Genomic DNA, 17643 nt, shown 5'->3' on the forward strand with positions numbered 1-17643 from the left:
TGAGCCCAGCCTATCTCACTGGGAGGGGGCCAAAATCGGATCTGAACGGGAGTCCCCAGAACACAGCAGGCGTCCTGAAGCTCCCCTTCCCTCCGTGGAAGTCGGCTCAAGGAGATCCTGAGGGCGGGACTCCTGGGGGTTTGGCCCTGAGACAGGGCACCGGCGGCCCCATCTCCCACGGCGTCCCAAGCTGGACCCCGTATCCACACGCCGCCGCGGCTGCAGCAGGAGCCTCGCTGCAGCCGCGCAGCGGGGGCATTATTTAAAGGGGACGCAGCCTGACTGCCAGGAGCGGAGCGCGAGTCGGTCCAGCCAATGCGCATGCGCGAGGCGAGGCGCGAGCGGCTTCTGCCGTCACAGTGCTTCCCACGGTTGTCTTAGAAACCCGTCCCTGAGGCTTGGCAGAGCAGGAGCCCTCCGTGGCAGTGCTTGGTTGGCGGGGCTCTGAGGCTCCGGTCTGACCTCTCCACGGGGTCGACGGGAACGTCTCCGGATGCCAGGAGTCGCAAAGGGCCGACCAGGATGAGGAAACCCCAGGCGGAGTCCGGGGGAAGCAGCACGGAATCCCAGCCTCAGGCCTGCCCGGACGCTGTTGGGGTGAGTCTCCCCAAAAGTCGTGCCGCCGTCATCTCGAGGACAGGTCGGCCTGCGTGCCCCTGGGCTCTTCTCTCACCCCAGGGTCGTTCTCGTCGAGAGCAGAACCCCGCAGCCTCAGGGGTTGCCTGGGGGGGGTGTGTTTCCATGCCTCTGCTGTATGACTCTGTTTCTGTGTGTGTGTGTGTGCGTGTATGTGTGCGCGCGTGTGTGCGTGTCTCCCATCCTCTCTTCTCTCTCTGTCTCTCAGTCTCTGTGTCTTTCTTTCCCTCTCTCTGTCGGTTAGTGTGTGCGTGCCCCTCTGCGTGTGTGTCTTTGGCTGAATGTGCCCTGTGCAGCACAAGGCGATTTCTGGCATGTCGGCCTGTCTTTGCTGAGCCTCTTTCTGCGTCTCTGCCTGGGTCATGAGGCCGGCTGTCAATCGTTTTCGCCGCCGCGGATCCGCTTTGGGTGTGTGAAGGCCTGGCCCACGTGAGGAGATGCATCGGTCCTGGAGCAATTGAAATCTCATCCCCATCATGAGCTGCCTCTTTTCTAAGATCAACATGACCACAGAGCAACCAAGGAAAAGAGCCCCACAGGAGCTCTTTGTCCCGCAGTAGGGAAGCAGGACCACATCAGAGAAGATGGTTGTACCTTTTCACGGCTCTTCTCTGAGAAATGAAGCCACACCACCATACCGTGTAGAAGAAGCAGCCGGGAATGGGAGATGGCAACAATCCCTGTCACTGTCACTGGAACGCTGGCCTCTCTGGACAAGCCACCCTTTTGGAAGCCCTCCCCTTATGCCCGTGGTGGTGGCACGGCGCTGTATCCTGCCGGGGCTCTGGCCTCTGCTCTATCCTCCCTCTTGCTCTGCCTCACCTGTTTCTCAGGGGCCTGGATGCCTCTCGCTCTGGCCCAATGTCTTCAACAAAGATGACTTCCCAGTCCGTCAGGGACACACTTCCTGCAGATCCGTGTCATGATGGTATCTCTCTCCAAACGTCTTTCTGCTTCATTGGGCAGGTCTCATGACCCTGGATTTCTTGGCTTCCATACGTGTCTCAGACAGGGAAGCTTCCTTGTTCTCCATGTTTCCCCTCATGGGTGGGTGGACTGCCTAGAATGAGCGCTAGGCGACCGTGACTGGCCTTGTCTTCTAGGACAGGTGGTGTCGCATTTCCTCTGCACTTCCTGTCTCATTCTGGAGGGACATCCTCTCCTCTGCTCCTGGGTGGACTGACTCCCTTGATCTTGTGGCCCAAACGAATGTCAGGGAACCAGAGGGACTGGGCTGGGGCTGGGGCTGGGGCTGGGTCTGTGTCTGGGGCTGGGGCTGGGGCTGGGGCTGGGGCTGGGGCTGGGTGCAGGGGAAGTTGCGTCAGGGCTACCAGGGAGGAGGAGGGTTGGGGGCGGGGCGAATTCTGCAGAAGATTCTTTGCTCCTCTGATAGGCATTGGAAAACCTGGCTTGGGTCAGGCACAGGCCCCCCACCCACCGAGTCCCAGGTGTCCTTTGATTTCCCTTGGCATTGACCGAAAGGTCACTTCTTCCCCCCTTCCACTGGCACATGCCTGGACACCACCGTTTGTTTCGCCGTCTCCCGGTATGCCTCCGGTGACACACGTTCACACCATCTGCTGTGGGATACGCCAGTGCCACGCGTGGTCACATGGTCTCCACCTCGGATTCGCCCCTGTTCCTGCCTGCACGTGTCCTGTAAAGCGCGGTCGGCTTTCCGGAGCCCCAGGGCTTTTAGAAGCGGAGCAGGCCACTGCTCTTTCGAAGGAGGAGGGAGGCAGAGGGCTGATGGATCAGTGAAGTTTCAGCTGACGCTACGCCTTGAGACCTATGGGATCATTCTGCGCTGCAGCGAGGCCCTGCCTGCCTCACCAGATGTGGTGAGCCCAGCCTATCTCACTGGGAGGGGGCCAAAATCGGATCTGAACGGGAGTCCCCAGAACACAGCAGGCGTCCTGAAGCTCCCCTTCCCTCCGTGGAAGTCGGCTCAAGGAGATCCTGAGGGCGGGACTCCTGGGGGTTTGGCTCTGAGAGAGGGCACCGGCGGCCCCATCTCCCACGGCGTCCCAAGCTGGACCCCGTGTCCACACGCCGCCGCGGCTGCAGCAGGAGCCTCGCTGCAGCCGCGCAGCGGGGGCATTATTTAAAGGGGACGCAGCCTGACTGCCAGGAGCGGAGCGCGAGTCGGTCCAGCCAATGCGCATGCGCGAGGCGAGGCGCGAGCGGCTTCTGCCGTCACAGTGCTTCCCACGGTTGTCTTAGAAACCCGTCCCTGAGGCTTGGCAGAGCAGGAGCCCTCCGTGGCAGTGCTTGGGTGGCGGGGCTCTGAGGCTCCGGTCTGACCTCTCCACGGGGTCGACGGGAACGTCTCCGGATGCCAGGAGTCGCAAAGGGCCGACCAGGATGAGGAAACCCCAGGCGGAGTCCGGGGGAAGCAGCACGGCATCCCAGCCTCAGGCCTGCCCGGACGCTGTTGGGGTGAGTCTCCCCAAAAGTCGTGCCGCCGTCATCTCGAGGACAGGTCGGCCTGCGTGCCCCTGGGCTCTTCTCTCACCCCAGGGTCGTTCTCGTCGAGAGCAGAACCCCGCAGCCTCAGGGGTTGCCTGGGGGGGGTGTGTTTCCATGCCTCTGCTGTATGACTCTGTTTCTGTGTGTGTGTGTGTGCGTGTATGTGTGCGCGCGTGTGTGCGTGTCTCCCATCCTCTCTTCTCTCTCTGTCTCTCAGTCTCTGTGTCTTTCTTTCCCTCTCTCTGTCGGTTAGTGTGTGCGTGCCCCTCTGCGTGTGTGTCTTTGGCTGAATGTGCCCTGTGCAGCACAAGGCGATTTCTGGCATGTCGGCCTGTCTTTGCTGAGCCTCTTTCTGCGTCTCTGCCTGGGTCATGAGGCCGGCTGTCAATCGTTTTCGCCGCCGCGGATCCGCTTTGGGTGTGTGAAGGCCTGGCCCACGTGAGGAGATGCATCGGTCCCGGAGCAATTGAAATCTCATCCCCATCATGAGCTGCCTCTTTTCTAAGATCAACATGACCACACAGCAACCAAGGAAAAGAGCCCCACAGGAGCTCTTTGTCCCGCAGTAGGGAAGCAGGACCACATCAGAGAAGATGGTTGTACCTTTTCACGGCTCTTCTCTGAGAAATGAAGCCACACCACCATACCGTGTAGAAGAAGCAGCCGGGAATGGGAGATGGCAACAATCCCTGTCACTGTCACTGGAACGCTGGCCTCTCTGGACAAGCCACCCTTTTGGAAGCCCTCCCCTTATGCCCGTGGTGGTGGCACGGCGCTGTATCCTGCCGGGGCTCTGGCCTCTGCTCTATCCTCCCTCTTGCTCTGCCTCACCTGTTTCTCAGGGGCCTGGATGCCTCTCGCTCTGGCCCAATGTCTTCAACAAAGATGACTTCCCAGTCCGTCAGGGACACACTTCCTGCAGATCCGTGTCATGATGGTATCTCTCTCCAAACGTCTTTCTGCTTCATTGGGCAGGTCTCATGACCCTGGATTTCTTGGCTTCCATACGTGTCTCAGACAGGGAAGCTTCCTTGTTCTCCATGTTTCCCCTCATGGGTGGGTGGACTGCCTAGAATGAGCGCTAGGCGACCGTGACTGGCCTTGTCTTCTAGGACAGGTGGTGTCGCATTTCCTCTGCACTTCCTGTCTCATTCTGGAGGGACATCCTCTCCTCTGCTCCTGGGTGGACTGACTCCCTTGATCTTGTGGCCCAAACGAATGTCAGGGAACCAGAGGGACTGGGCTGGGGCTGGGGCTGGGGCTGGGTCTGTGTCTGGGGCTGGGGCTGGGGCTGGGGCTGGGGCTGGGGCTGGGTGCAGGGGAAGTTGCGTCAGGGCTACCAGGGAGGAGGAGGGTTGGGGGCGGGGCGAATTCTGCAGAAGATTCTTTGCTCCTCTGATAGGCATTGGAAAACCTGGCTTGGGTCAGGCACAGGCCCCCCACCCACCGAGTCCCAGGTGTCCTTTGATTTCCCTTGGCATTGACCGAAAGGTCACTTGTTCCCCCCTTCCACTGGCACATGCCTGGACACCACCGTTTGTTTCGCCGTCTCCCGGTATGCCTCCGGTGACACACGTTCACACCATCTGCTGTGGGATACGCCAGTGCCACGCGTGGTCACATGGTCTCCACCTCGGATTCGCCCCTGTTCCTGCCTGCACGTGTCCTGTAAAGCGCGGTCGGCTTTCCGGAGCCCCAGGGCTTTTAGAAGCGGAGCAGGCCACTGCTCTTTCGAAGGAGGAGGGAGGCAGAGGGCTGATGGATCAGTGAAGTTTCAGCTGACGCTACGCCTTGAGACCTATGGGATCATTCTGCGCTGCAGCGAGGCCCTGCCTGCCTCACCAGATGTGGTGAGCCCAGCCTATCTCACTGGGAGGGGGCCAAAATCGGATCTGAACGGGAGTCCCTAGAACACAGCAGGCGTCCTGAAGCTCCCCTTCCCTCCGTGGAAGTCGGCTCAAGGAGATCCTGAGGGCGGGACTCCTGGGGGTTTGGCCCTGAGACAGGGCACCGGCGGCCCCATCTCCCACGGCGTCCCAAGCTGGACCCCGTATCCACACGCCGCCGCGGCTGCAGCAGGAGCCTCGCTGCAGCCGCGCAGCGGGGGCATTATTTAAAGGGGACGCAGCCTGACTGCCAGGAGCGGAGCGCGAGTCGGTCCAGCCAATGCGCATGCGCGAGGCGAGGCGCGAGCGGCTTCTGCCGTCACAGTGCTTCCCACGGTTGTCTTAGAAACCCGTCCCTGAGGCTTGGCAGAGCAGGAGCCCTCCGTGGCAGTGCTTGGGTGGCGGGGCTCTGAGGCTCCGGTCTGACCTCTCCACGGGGTCGACGGGAACGTCTCCGGATGCCAGGAGTCGCAAAGGGCCGACCAGGATGAGGAAACCCCAGGCGGAGTCCGGGGGAAGCAGCACGGCATCCCAGCCTCAGGCCTGCCCGGACGCTGTTGGGGTGAGTCTCCCCAAAAGTCGTGCCGCCGTCATCTCGAGGACAGGTCGGCCTGCGTGCCCCTGGGCTCTTCTCTCACCCCAGGGTCGTTCTCGTCGAGAGCAGAACCCCGCAGCCTCAGGGGTTGCCTGGGGGGGTGTGTTTCCATGCCTCAGCTGTATGACTCTGTTTCTGTGTGTGTGTGTGTGCGTGTATGTGTGCGCGCGTGTGTGCGTGTCTCCCATCCTCTCTTCTCTCTCTGTCTCTCAGTCTCTGTGTCTTTCTATCCCTCTCTCTGTCGGTTAGTGTGTGCGTGCCCCTCTGCGTGTGTGTCTTTGGCTGAATGTGCCCTGTGCAGCACAAGGCGATTTCTGGCATGTCGGCCTGTCTTTGCTGAGCCTCTTTCTGCGTCTCTGCCTGGGTCATGAGGCCGGCTGTCAATCGTTTTCGCCGCCGCGGATCCGCTTTGGGTGTGTGAAGGCCTGGCCCACGTGAGGAGATGCATCGGTCCCGGAGCAATTGAAATCTCATCCCCATCATGAGCTGCCTCTTTTCTAAGATCAACATGACCACACAGCAACCAAGGAAAAGAGCCCCACAGGAGCTCTTTGTCCCGCAGTAGGGAAGCAGGACCACATCAGAGAAGATGGTTGTACCTTTTCACGGCTCTTCTCTGAGAAATGAAGCCACACCACCATACCGTGTAGAAGAAGCAGCCGGGAATGGGAGATGGCAACAATCCCTGTCACTGTCACTGGAACGCTGGCCTCTCTGGACAAGCCACCCTTTTGGAAGCCCTCCCCTTATGCCCGTGGTGGTGGCACGGCGCTGTATCCTGCCGGGGCTCTGGCCTCTGCTCTATCCTCCCTCTTGCTCTGCCTCACCTGTTTCTCAGGGGCCTGGATGCCTCTCGCTCTGGCCCAATGTCTTCAACAAAGATGACTTCCCAGTCCGTCAGGGACACACTTCCTGCAGATCCGTGTCATGATGGTATCTCTCTCCAAACGTCTTTCTGCTTCATTGGGCAGGTCTCATGACCCTGGATTTCTTGGCTTCCATACGTGTCTCAGACAGGGAAGCTTCCTTGTTCTCCATGTTTCCCCTCATGGGTGGGTGGACTGCCTAGAATGAGCGCTAGGCGACCGTGACTGGCCTTGTCTTCTAGGACAGGTGGTGTCGCATTTCCTCTGCACTTCCTGTCTCATTCTGGAGGGACATCCTCTCCTCTGCTCCTGGGTGGACTGACTCCCTCGATCTTGTGGCCCAAACGAATGTCAGGGAACCAGAGGGACTGGGCTGGGGCTGGGGCTGGGGCTGGGTCTGTGTCTGGGGCTGGGGCTGGGGCTGGGGCTGGGGCTGGGGCTGGGTGCAGGGGAAGTTGCGTCAGGGCTACCAGGGAGGAGGAGGGTTGGGGGCGGGGCGAATTCTGCAGAAGATTCTTTGCTCCTCTGATAGGCATTGGAAAACCTGGCTTGGGTCAGGCACAGGCCCCCCACCCACCGAGTCCCAGGTGTCCTTTGATTTCCCTTGGCATTGACCGAAAGGTCACTTGTTCCCCCCTTCCACTGGCACATGCCTGGACACCACCGTTTGTTTCGCCGTCTCCCGGTATGCCTCCGGTGACACACGTTCACACCATCTGCTGTGGGATACGCCAGTGCCACGCGTGGTCACATGGTCTCCACCTCGGATTCGCCCCTGTTCCTGCCTGCACGTGTCCTGTAAAGCGCGGTCGGCTTTCCGGAGCCCCAGGGCTTTTAGAAGCGGAGCAGGCCACTGCTCTTTCGAAGGAGGAGGGAGGCAGAGGGCTGATGGATCAGTGAAGTTTCAGCTGACGCTACGCGTTGAGACCTATGGGATCATTCTGCGCTGCAGCGAGGCCCTGCCTGCCTCACCAGATGTGGTGAGCCCAGCCTATCTCACTGGGAGGGGGCCAAAATCGGATCTGAACGGGAGTCCCCAGAACACAGCAGGCGTCCTGAAGCTCCCCTTCCCTCCGTGGAAGTCGGCTCAAGGAGATCCTGAGGGCGGGACTCCTGGGGGTTTGGCCCTGAGACAGGGCACCGGCGGCCCCATCTCCCACGGCGTCCCAAGCTGGACCCCGTATCCACACGCCGCCGCGGCTGCAGCAGGAGCCTCGCTGCAGCCGTGCAGCGGGGGCATTATTTAAAGGGGACGCAGCCTGACTGCCAGGAGCGGAGCGCGAGTCGGTCCAGCCAATGCGCATGCGCGAGGCGAGGCGCGAGCGGCTTCTGCCGTCACAGTGCTTCCCACGGTTGTCTTAGAAACCCGTCCCTGAGGCTTGGCAGAGCAGGAGCCCTCCGTGGCAGTGCTTGGGTGGCGGGGCTCTGAGGCTCCGGTCTGACCTCTCCACGGGGTCGACGGGAACGTCTCCGGATGCCAGGAGTCGCAAAGGGCCGACCAGGATGAGGAAACCCCAGGCGGAGTCCGGGGGAAGCAGCACGGCATCCCAGCCTCAGGCCTGCCCGGACGCTGTTGGGGTGAGTCTCCCCAAAAGTCGTGCCGCCGTCATCTCGAGGACAGGTCGGCCTGCGTGCCCCTGGGCTCTTCTCTCACCCCAGGGTCGTTCTCGTCGAGAGCAGAACCCCGCAGCCTCAGGGGTTGCCTGGGGGGGGTGTGTTTCCATGCCTCTGCTGTATGACTCTGTTTCTGTGTGTGTGTGTGTGCGTGTATGTGTGCGCGCGTGTGTGCGTGTCTCCCATCCTCTCTTCTCTCTCTGTCTCTCAGTCTCTGTGTCTTTCTTTCCCTCTCTCTGTCGGTTAGTGTGTGCGTGCCCCTCTGCGTGTGTGTCTTTGGCTGAATGTGCCCTGTGCAGCACAAGGCGATTTCTGGCATGTCGGCCTGTCTTTGCTGAGCCTCTTTCTGCGTCTCTGCCTGGGTCATGAGGCCGGCTGTCAATCGTTTTCGCCGCCGCGGATCCGCTTTGGGTGTGTGAAGGCCTGGCCCACGTGAGGAGATGCATCGGTCCCGGAGCAATTGAAATCTCATCCCCATCATGAGCTGCCTCTTTTCTAAGATCAACATGACCACAGAGCAACCAAGGAAAAGAGCCCCACAGGAGCTCTTTGTCCCGCAGTAGGGAAGCAGGACCACATCAGAGAAGATGGTTGTACCTTTTCACGGCTCTTCTCTGAGAAATGAAGCCACACCACCATACCGTGTAGAAGAAGCAGCCGGGAATGGGAGATGGCAACAATCCCTGTCACTGTCACTGGAACGCTGGCCTCTCTGGACAATCCACCCTTTTGGAAGCCCTCCCCTTATGCCCGTGGTGGTGGCACGGCGCTGTATCCTGCCGGGGCTCTGGCCTCTGCTCTATCCTCCCTCTTGCTCTGCCTCACCTGTTTCTCAGGGGCCTGGATGCCTCTCGCTCTGGCCCAATGTCTTCAACAAAGATGACTTCCCAGTCCGTCAGGGACACACTTCCTGCAGATCCGTGTCATGATGGTATCTCTCTCCAAACGTCTTTCTGCTTCATTGGGCAGGTCTCATGACCCTGGATTTCTTGGCTTCCATACGTGTCTCAGACAGGGAAGCTTCCTTGTTCTCCATGTTTCCCCTCATGGGTGGGTGGACTGCCTAGAATGAGCGCTAGGCGACCGTGACTGGCCTTGTCTTCTAGGACAGGTGGTGTCGCATTTCCTCTGCACTTCCTGTCTCATTCTGGAGGGACATCCTCTCCTCTGCTCCTGGGTGGACTGACTCCCTCGATCTTGTGGCCCAAACGAATGTCAGGGAACCAGAGGGACTGGGCTGGGGCTGGGGCTGGGGCTGGGTCTGTGTCTGGGGCTGGGGCTGGGGCTGGGGCTGGGGCTGGGGCTGGGTGCAGGGGAAGTTGCGTCAGGGCTACCAGGGAGGAGGAGGGTTGGGGGCGGGGCGAATTCTGCAGAAGATTCTTTGCTCCTCTGATAGGCATTGGAAAACCTGGCTTGGGTCAGGCACAGGCCCCCCACCCACCGAGTCCCAGGTGTCCTTTGATTTCCCTTGGCATTGACCGAAAGGTCACTTGTTCCCCCCTTCCACTGGCACATGCCTGGACACCACCGTTTGTTTCGCCGTCTCCCGGTATGCCTCCGGTGACACACGTTCACACCATCTGCTGTGGGATACGCCAGTGCCACGCGTGGTCACATGGTCTCCACCTCGGATTCGCCCCTGTTCCTGCCTGCACGTGTCCTGTAAAGCGCGGTCGGCTTTCCGGAGCCCCAGGGCTTTTAGAAGCGGAGCAGGCCACTGCTCTTTCGAAGGAGGAGGGAGGCAGAGGGCTGATGGATCAGTGAAGTTTCAGCTGACGCTACGCCTTGAGACCTATGGGATCATTCTGCGCTGCAGCGAGGCCCTGCCTGCCTCACCAGATGTGGTGAGCCCAGCCTATCTCACTGGGAGGGGGCCAAAATCGGATCTGAACGGGAGTCCCCAGAACACAGCAGGCGTCCTGAAGCTCCCCTTCCCTCCGTGGAAGTCGGCTCAAGGAGATCCTGAGGGCGGGACTCCTGGGGGTTTGGCCCTGAGACAGGGCACCGGCGGCCCCATCTCCCACGGCGTCCCAAGCTGGACCCCGTATCCACACGCCGCCGCGGCTGCAGCAGGAGCCTCGCTGCAGCCGCGCAGCGGGGGCATTATTTAAAGGGGACGCAGCCTGACTGCCAGGAGCGGAGCGCGAGTCGGTCCAGCCAATGCGCATGCGCGAGGCGAGGCGCGCGCGGCTTCTGCCGTCACAGTGCTTCCCACGGTTGTCTTAGAAACCCGTCCCTGAGGCTTGGCAGAGCAGGAGCCCTCCGTGGCAGTGCTTGGGTGGCGGGGCTCTGAGGCTCCGGTCTGACCTCTCCACGGGGTCGACGGGAACGTCTCCGGATGCCAGGAGTCGCAAAGGGCCGACCAGGATGAGGAAACCCCAGGCGGAGTCCGGGGGAAGCAGCACGGCATCCCAGCCTCAGGCCTGCCCGGACGCTGTTGGGGTGAGTCTCCCCAAAAGTCGTGCCGCCGTCATCTCGAGGACAGGTCGGCCTGCGTGCCCCTGGGCTCTTCTCTCACCCCAGGGTCGTTCTCGTCGAGAGCAGAACCCCGCAGCCTCAGGGGTTGCCTGGGGGGGTGTGTTTCCATGCCTCTGCTGTATGACTCTGTTTCTGTGTGTGTGTGTGTGCGTGTATGTGTGCGCGCGTGTGTGCGTGTCTCCCATCCTCTCTTCTCTCTCTGTCTCTCAGTCTCTGTGTCTTTCTTTCCCTCTCTCTGTCGGTTAGTGTGTGCGTGCCCCTCTGCGTGTGTGTCTTTGGCTGAATGTGCCCTGTGCAGCACAAGGCGATTTCTGGCATGTCGGCCTGTCTTTGCTGAGCCTCTTTCTGCGTCTCTGCCTGGGTCATGAGGCCGGCTGTCAATCGTTTTCGCCGCCGCGGATCCGCTTTGGGTGTGTGAAGGCCTGGCCCACGTGAGGAGATGCATCGGTCCCGGAGCAATTGAAATCTCATCCCCATCATGAGCTGCCTCTTTTCTAAGATCAACATGACCACACAGCAACCAAGGAAAAGAGCCCCACAGGAGCTCTTTGTCCCGCAGTAGGGAAGCAGGACCACATCAGAGAAGATGGTTGTACCTTTTCACGGCTCTTCTCTGAGAAATGAAGCCACACCACCATACCGTGTAGAAGAAGCAGCCGGGAATGGGAGATGGCAACAATCCCTGTCACTGTCACTGGAACGCTGGCCTCTCTGGACAAGCCACCCTTTTGGAAGCCCTCCCCTTATGCCCGTGGTGGTGGCACGGCGCTGTATCCTGCCGGGGCTCTGGCCTCTGCTCTATCCTCCCTCTTGCTCTGCCTCACCTGTTTCTCAGGGGCCTGGATGCCTCTCGCTCTGGCCCAATGTCTTCAACAAAGATGACTTCCCAGTCCGTCAGGGACACACTTCCTGCAGATCCGTGTCATGATGGTATCTCTCTCCAAACGTCTTTCTGCTTCATTGGGCAGGTCTCATGACCCTGGATTTCTTGGCTTCCATACGTGTCTCAGACAGGGAAGCTTCCTTGTTCTCCATGTTTCCCCTCATGGGTGGGTGGACTGCCTAGAATGAGCGCTAGGCGACCGTGACTGGCCTTGTCTTCTAGGACAGGTGGTGTCGCATTTCCTCTGCACTTCCTGTCTCATTCTGGAGGGACATCCTCTCCTCTGCTCCTGGGTGGACTGACTCCCTCGATCTTGTGGCCCAAACGAATGTCAGGGAACCAGAGGGACTGGGCTGGGGCTGGGGCTGGGGCTGGGTCTGTGTCTGGGGCTGGGGCTGGGGCTGGGGCTGGGGCTGGGGCTGGGTGCAGGGGAAGTTGCGTCAGGGCTACCAGGGAGGAGGAGGGTTGGGGGCGGGGCGAATTCTGCAGAAGATTCTTTGCTCCTCTGATAGGCATTGGAAAACCTGGCTTGGGTCAGGCACAGGCCCCCCACCCACCGAGTCCCAGGTGTCCTTTGATTTCCCTTGGCATTGACCGAAAGGTCACTTGTTCCCCCCTTCCACTGGCACATGCCTGGACACCACCGTTTGTTTCGCCGTCTCCCGGTATGCCTCCGGTGACACACGTTCACACCATCTGCTGTGGGATACGCCAGTGCCACGCGTGGTCACATGGTCTCCACCTCGGATTCGCCCCTGTTCCTGCCTGCACGTGTCCTGTAAAGCGCGGTCGGCTTTCCGGAGCCCCAGGGCTTTTAGAAGCGGAGCAGGCCACTGCTCTTTCGAAGGAGGAGGGAGGCAGAGGGCTGATGGATCAGTGAAGTTTCAGCTGACGCTACGCCTTGAGACCTATGGGATCATTCTGCGCTGCAGCGAGGCCCTGCCTGCCTCACCAGATGTGGTGAGCCCAGCCTATCTCACTGGGAGGGGGCCAAAATCGGATCTGAACGGGAGTCCCCAGAACACAGCAGGCGTCCTGAAGCTCCCCTTCCCTCCGTGGAAGTCGGCTCAAGGAGATCCTGAGGGCGGGACTCCTGGGGGTTTGGCCCTGAGACAGGGCACCGGCGGCCCCATCTCCCACGGCGTCCCAAGCTGGACCCCGTATCCACACGCCGCCGCGGCTGCAGCAGGAGCCTCGCTGCAGCCGCGCAGCGGGGGCATTATTTAAAGGGGACGCAGCCTGACTGCCAGGAGCGGAGCGCGAGTCGGTCCAGCCAATGCGCATGCGCGAGGCGAGGCGCGCGCGGCTTCTGCCGTCACAGTGCTTCCCACGGTTGTCTTAGAAACCCGTCCCTGAGGCTTGGCAGAGCAGGAGCCCTCCGTGGCAGTGCTTGGGTGGCGGGGCTCTGAGGCTCCGGTCTGACCTCTCCACGGGGTCGACGGGAACGTCTCCGGATGCCAGGAGTCGCAAAGGGCCGACCAGGATGAGGAAACCCCAGGCGGAGTCCGGGGGAAGCAGCACGGCATCCCAGCCTCAGGCCTGCCCGGACGCTGTTGGGGTGAGTCTCCCCAAAAGTCGTGCCGCCGTCATCTCGAGGACAGGTCGGCCTGCGTGCCCCTGGGCTCTTCTCTCACCCCAGGGTCGTTCTCGTCGAGAGCAGAACCCCGCAGCCTCAGGGGTTGCCTGGGGGGGTGTGTTTCCATGCCTCTGCTGTATGACTCTGTTTCTGTGTGTGTGTGTGTGCGTGTATGTGTGCGCGCGTGTGTGCGTGTCTCCCATCCTCTCTTCTCTCTCTGTCTCTCAGTCTCTGTGTCTTTCTTTCCCTCTCTCTGTCGGTTAGTGTGTGCGTGCCCCTCTGCGTGTGTGTCTTTGGCTGAATGTGCCCTGTGCAGCACAAGGCGATTTCTGGCATGTCGGCCTGTCTTTGCTGAGCCTCTTTCTGCGTCTCTGCCTGGGTCATGAGGCCGGCTGTCAATCGTTTTCGCCGCCGCGGATCCGCTTTGGGTGTGTGAAGGCCTGGCCCACGTGAGGAGATGCATCGGTCCCGGAGCAATTGAAATCTCATCCCCATCATGAGCTGCCTCTTTTCTAAGATCAACATGACCACACAGCAACCAAGGAAAAGAGCCCCACAGGAGCTCTTTGTCCCGCAGTAGGGAAGCAGGACCACATCAGAGAAGATGGTTGTACCTTTTCACGGCTCTTCTCTGAGAAATGAAGCCACACCACCATACCGTGTAGAAGAAGCAGCCGGGAATGGGAGATGGCAACAATCCCTGTCACTGTCACTGGAACGCTGGCCTCTCTGGACAAGCCACCCTTTTGGAAGCCCTCCCCTTATGCCCGTGGTGGTGGCACGGCGCTGTATCCTGCCGGGGCTCTGGCCTCTGCTCTATCCTCCCTCTTGCTCTGCCTCACCTGTTTCTCAGGGGCCTGGATGCCTCTCGCTCTGGCCAAATGTCTTCAACAAAGATGACTTCCCAGTCCGTCAGGGACACACTTCCTGCAGATCCGTGTCATGATGGTATCTCTCTCCAAACGTCTTTCTGCTTCATTGGGCAGGTCTCATGACCCTGGATTTCTTGGCTTCCATACGTGTCTCAGACAGGGAAGCTTCCTTGTTCTCCATGTTTCCCCTCATGGGTGGGTGGATTGCCTAGAATGAGCGCTAGGCGACCGTGACTGGCCTTGTCTTCTAGGACAGGTGGTGTCGCATTTCCTCTGCACTTCCTGTCTCATTCTGGAGGGACATCCTCTCCTCTGCTCCTGGGTGGACTGACTCCCTTGATCTTGTGGCCCAAACGAATGTCCGGGAACCAGAGGGACTGGGCTGGGGCTGGGGCTGGGGCTGGGTCTGTGTCTGGGGCTGGGGCTGGGGCTGGGGCTGGGGCTGGGTGCAGGGGAAGTTGCGTCAGGGCTACCAGGGAGGAGGAGGGTTGGGGGCGGGGCGAATTCTGCAGAAGATTCTTTGCTCCTCTGATAGGCATTGGAAAACCTGGCTTGGGTCAGGCACAGGCCCCCCACCCACCGAGTCCCAGGTGTCCTTTGATTTCCCTTGGCATTGACCGAAAGGTCACTTCTTCCCCCCTTCCACTGGCACATGCCTGGACACCACCGTTTGTTTCGCCGTCTCCCGGTATGCCTCCGGTGACACACGTTCACACCATCTGCTGTGGGATACGCCAGTGCCACGCGTGGTCACATGGTCTCCACCTCGGATTCGCCCCTGTTCCTGCCTGCACGTGTCCTGTAAAGCGCGGTCGGCTTTCCGGAGCCCCAGGGCTTTTAGAAGCGGAGCAGGCCACTGCTCTTTCGAAGGAGGAGGGAGGCAGAGGGCTGATGGATCAGTGAAGTTTCAGCTGACGCTACGCCTTGAGACCTATGGGATCATTCTGCGCTGCAGCGAGGCCCTGCCTGCCTCACCAGATGTGGTGAGCCCAGCCTATCTCACTGGGAGGGGGCCAAAATCGGATCTGAACGGGAGTCCCCAGAACACAGCAGGCGTCCTGAAGCTCCCCCTCCCTCGGTGGAAGTCGCCTTAAGGAGGTCCGGAGGACAGGACTCCTGGGGGTTTGGCCCTGGGACAGGACACTCGCGGCACCCTCTCCCAGGCTGCCCCAAACTGGACCCCGGATCCAGTCGCTGCGGAGGCTTCAATAGGAGCCCCTCTGCTACAGCACAGTTGCCATTGTTTAAAGGAGCAGCAGCCTGACTTCCAGCACCAGAGCTTTAGTCAGCCCAGCCAATGTGCCTCCACAAGGCTCTCCCCGCGTCTCTGCCTGGCTTGTGTGGCCGGTTGTCAGTCATTTTTCCGGCGGCTCCAGTTTAGGTTTGTGAAGGTCCGGATGAAGTGGGGAGCTACATCTCTCTAGTAAGAATTTAAATCATCTCCTCACCCTGAGAGGCCTCTTTTCTCGGATTAAGGCCTCCACCCCACAGTCAAGGATAAAAGCCTCACCGGAGAGGTCATTGTCTACCCGCAGGAGCAGTGCGGAGCGACCTGAAAGAAGATGGTTCTCATTCGTCTCTCTCTTTCATTTTCTTGAGAAATCTAGCCACAGGGTAACTCAGGTTTTGAGAGGATGGGAACGGGACGTGGCAAGGATCTGTGAGTGCGCAGGCTGTGTTTCACATATCATTAAATATAGTCTAGTGAGGGTTCTGCAGATAGCTGGCGTTTAAGTTTGTTTTATTGAATCAAGGAAAAGAAAAAACGCTGAGAAAATAATGACACATCTTGCCTGCCAACCCATCTGACTGTTATAAATTTAATAGTAATTTTAATTTATCTTCAATTGTAAAGGTCCTTGGCAGTGATACCTAATTTCCTAAGATTGCCTTGCTTCATATTGTATGATTAAGATGTCATGCATATCAGAGTATCTGGAAATTCTTCCCAACGTCCTTGACATAGGTGATTAATCACATTCCCAAAATAACATACCAAAACGAATAACAGAAAGTCATTTTAAGTTGTGGTTGCTTCATGCACAAAACATTTCATGTGTGTCTGGCACTCTTCCGGGCACAGATTTCATCTTAACCTAAGTATTGAAATGCTTGTGCCCTTTGATTAATTTTTCTATGTAAATACTTTGATAATAAGCTACATTGAGGCCGGGTGCAGTGGCTCACACCTCTAATCCCAGTTCTTTGGGAGGCTGAGGCCAGTGGATCACAAATTCCGGAGATCAAGACCATCCTGGCCAACATGGTGAAACGCTGTCTCTTCAAATATACAAAGAATTAGCCAGGTGAGGCCAGGCTCTGGCCTATGCCTGTAATTCCACACTTTGGGAGGCTGAGGAGAGTATATCACCTAAGGTCAGGAGTTCGAGACCAGTCTGTCCAACATGGCAAAACCCTGTTTCTAATAAAAATACAAAAAATTAGCCGGGTGTGGTGGCAGGTGCCTGTAATCCCAGCTACTCGGGAGGCTGAGGCAGAAGAATCCCTTGAACCCAGGAGGCGGAGGTTGCATTGAGCTGAGATCATGCCATTGCACCATTGGGCCTGGGTGACAAGAGTGAAACTCTGTCAAAAAAAAAAAAAAAAAACCTGGTCTATACTAAAAATACAAAAATTAGACCCTGAAGTTCACGTCCAAATGAGAAAGACATTGTTTGGCTCAAATAGTCTGACACTAAGGAATAGTGCAGACTGGACAAGTGAGGTGACTGACACCTGTAATCCCAGCACTTTGGGAGGCCGAGGCTGGTGGATTACCCAAGGTCAGGAGTTGGAGACCAGCCTGACCAACATCGTGAAACTCCATCTCTACTAAAAAAAAGTTCATGAAAATTAGCCGGCTATGGTGGTTCATGCCTGTAAATCCCAGCTACTCAGGAGGCTGAGGCAGGAGACTCGCTTGAACCCGGGTGGCAGAGGTTGTGGTGAATGGAGATCACACCACTGCACTCCAGCCTGGCAACAAGAGTGAAACTCTGTCTCAAGAAACAGAATAGTGCAGAGTAAGAGCAGATTTATGTATGTATGTATGTATGTATGTATGTATGTATGCATGTATGTATGTATTTTCAGAGAAGCAGGGAATCTGGAATTTTGGGTGAAATGTCTGTTTCCAGAAGCTGAAAATGCTCTCAAATGGAATATTCAGGCTAGCCTCTATCAAGCTTCTCCTTGTTCTATGTGTGAATAGCATGGGACAGAGGGAACAGTTTGAGCCAAGGCAGGATGGTGGGATGGGACAGATGGCCAGGGCTGCTGCACTGGGGGCCGTAGTGGAGAATTTGGCTGGAAATGCAGATGGGACCAGACCATGAAGAGTCTCAAACACAGAACTGAGGACTCTGACCTTTATCCTGGGGGCGTCAGGAAGCCATGTTATGTGAAGGAACAAGGCTGTTTCTCCCTCAGCACTAGTGCAAGGAAAGGCCAGGGAGGCCCTCAGTGGAAGCTTGCTGCTGGATTTGTTGATGTGCCTTTTCTCCTGCCTGCAGTAGGGTCAGAATGGCCTGGGGTACTGCACACTTCCTGCCAGGAATAGAAGGCCCCACAGCTATAGCACCCCTCTTCCCTTTAGTTCTTTGGAGGGATGAATACACTATTCAGCCTCTCTGAGCCTCAGTTTTCTCATCCATAAAATGAAGACAGTATAGCAACCTCGCAGGTCACAAGGATGTTTTGAAATTTGGTGAGCACAGCATAGCAGGTGTATTTTTGGGTCCTATTATTACATGTGAACCAAGTTGCCTT

The 17643-nt window shown here is 58.4% G+C and overlaps 1 protein-coding gene across 3 annotated transcripts in view; it reads left to right on the forward strand.

Annotated features, from left to right (window-relative positions):
* The window catches only part of LOC129017989 (protein FAM182B-like), a 789280-nt gene that overhangs the window by 756423 nt on the left and 15214 nt on the right, over window positions 1–17643 (forward strand). The window contains exon 1 of one of the 3 annotated variants that reach the window (XM_063656020.1): window positions 12795–12985. The exons of the other annotated variants lie outside the window; for them this stretch is intronic. Coding sequence (XP_063512090.1) covers window positions 12911–12985 — 75 coding nt within the window. The 5' untranslated portion in view covers window positions 12795–12910. Of the gene's footprint in view, window positions 1–12794; window positions 12986–17643 lie in introns of those variants that run through there. 3 annotated transcript variants of the gene reach the window in all.

Source organism: Pongo pygmaeus, chromosome 19, assembly GCF_028885625.2.
Source record: "Pongo pygmaeus isolate AG05252 chromosome 19, NHGRI_mPonPyg2-v2.0_pri, whole genome shotgun sequence".
Taxonomy (NCBI): domain Eukaryota; kingdom Metazoa; phylum Chordata; class Mammalia; order Primates; family Hominidae; genus Pongo; species Pongo pygmaeus.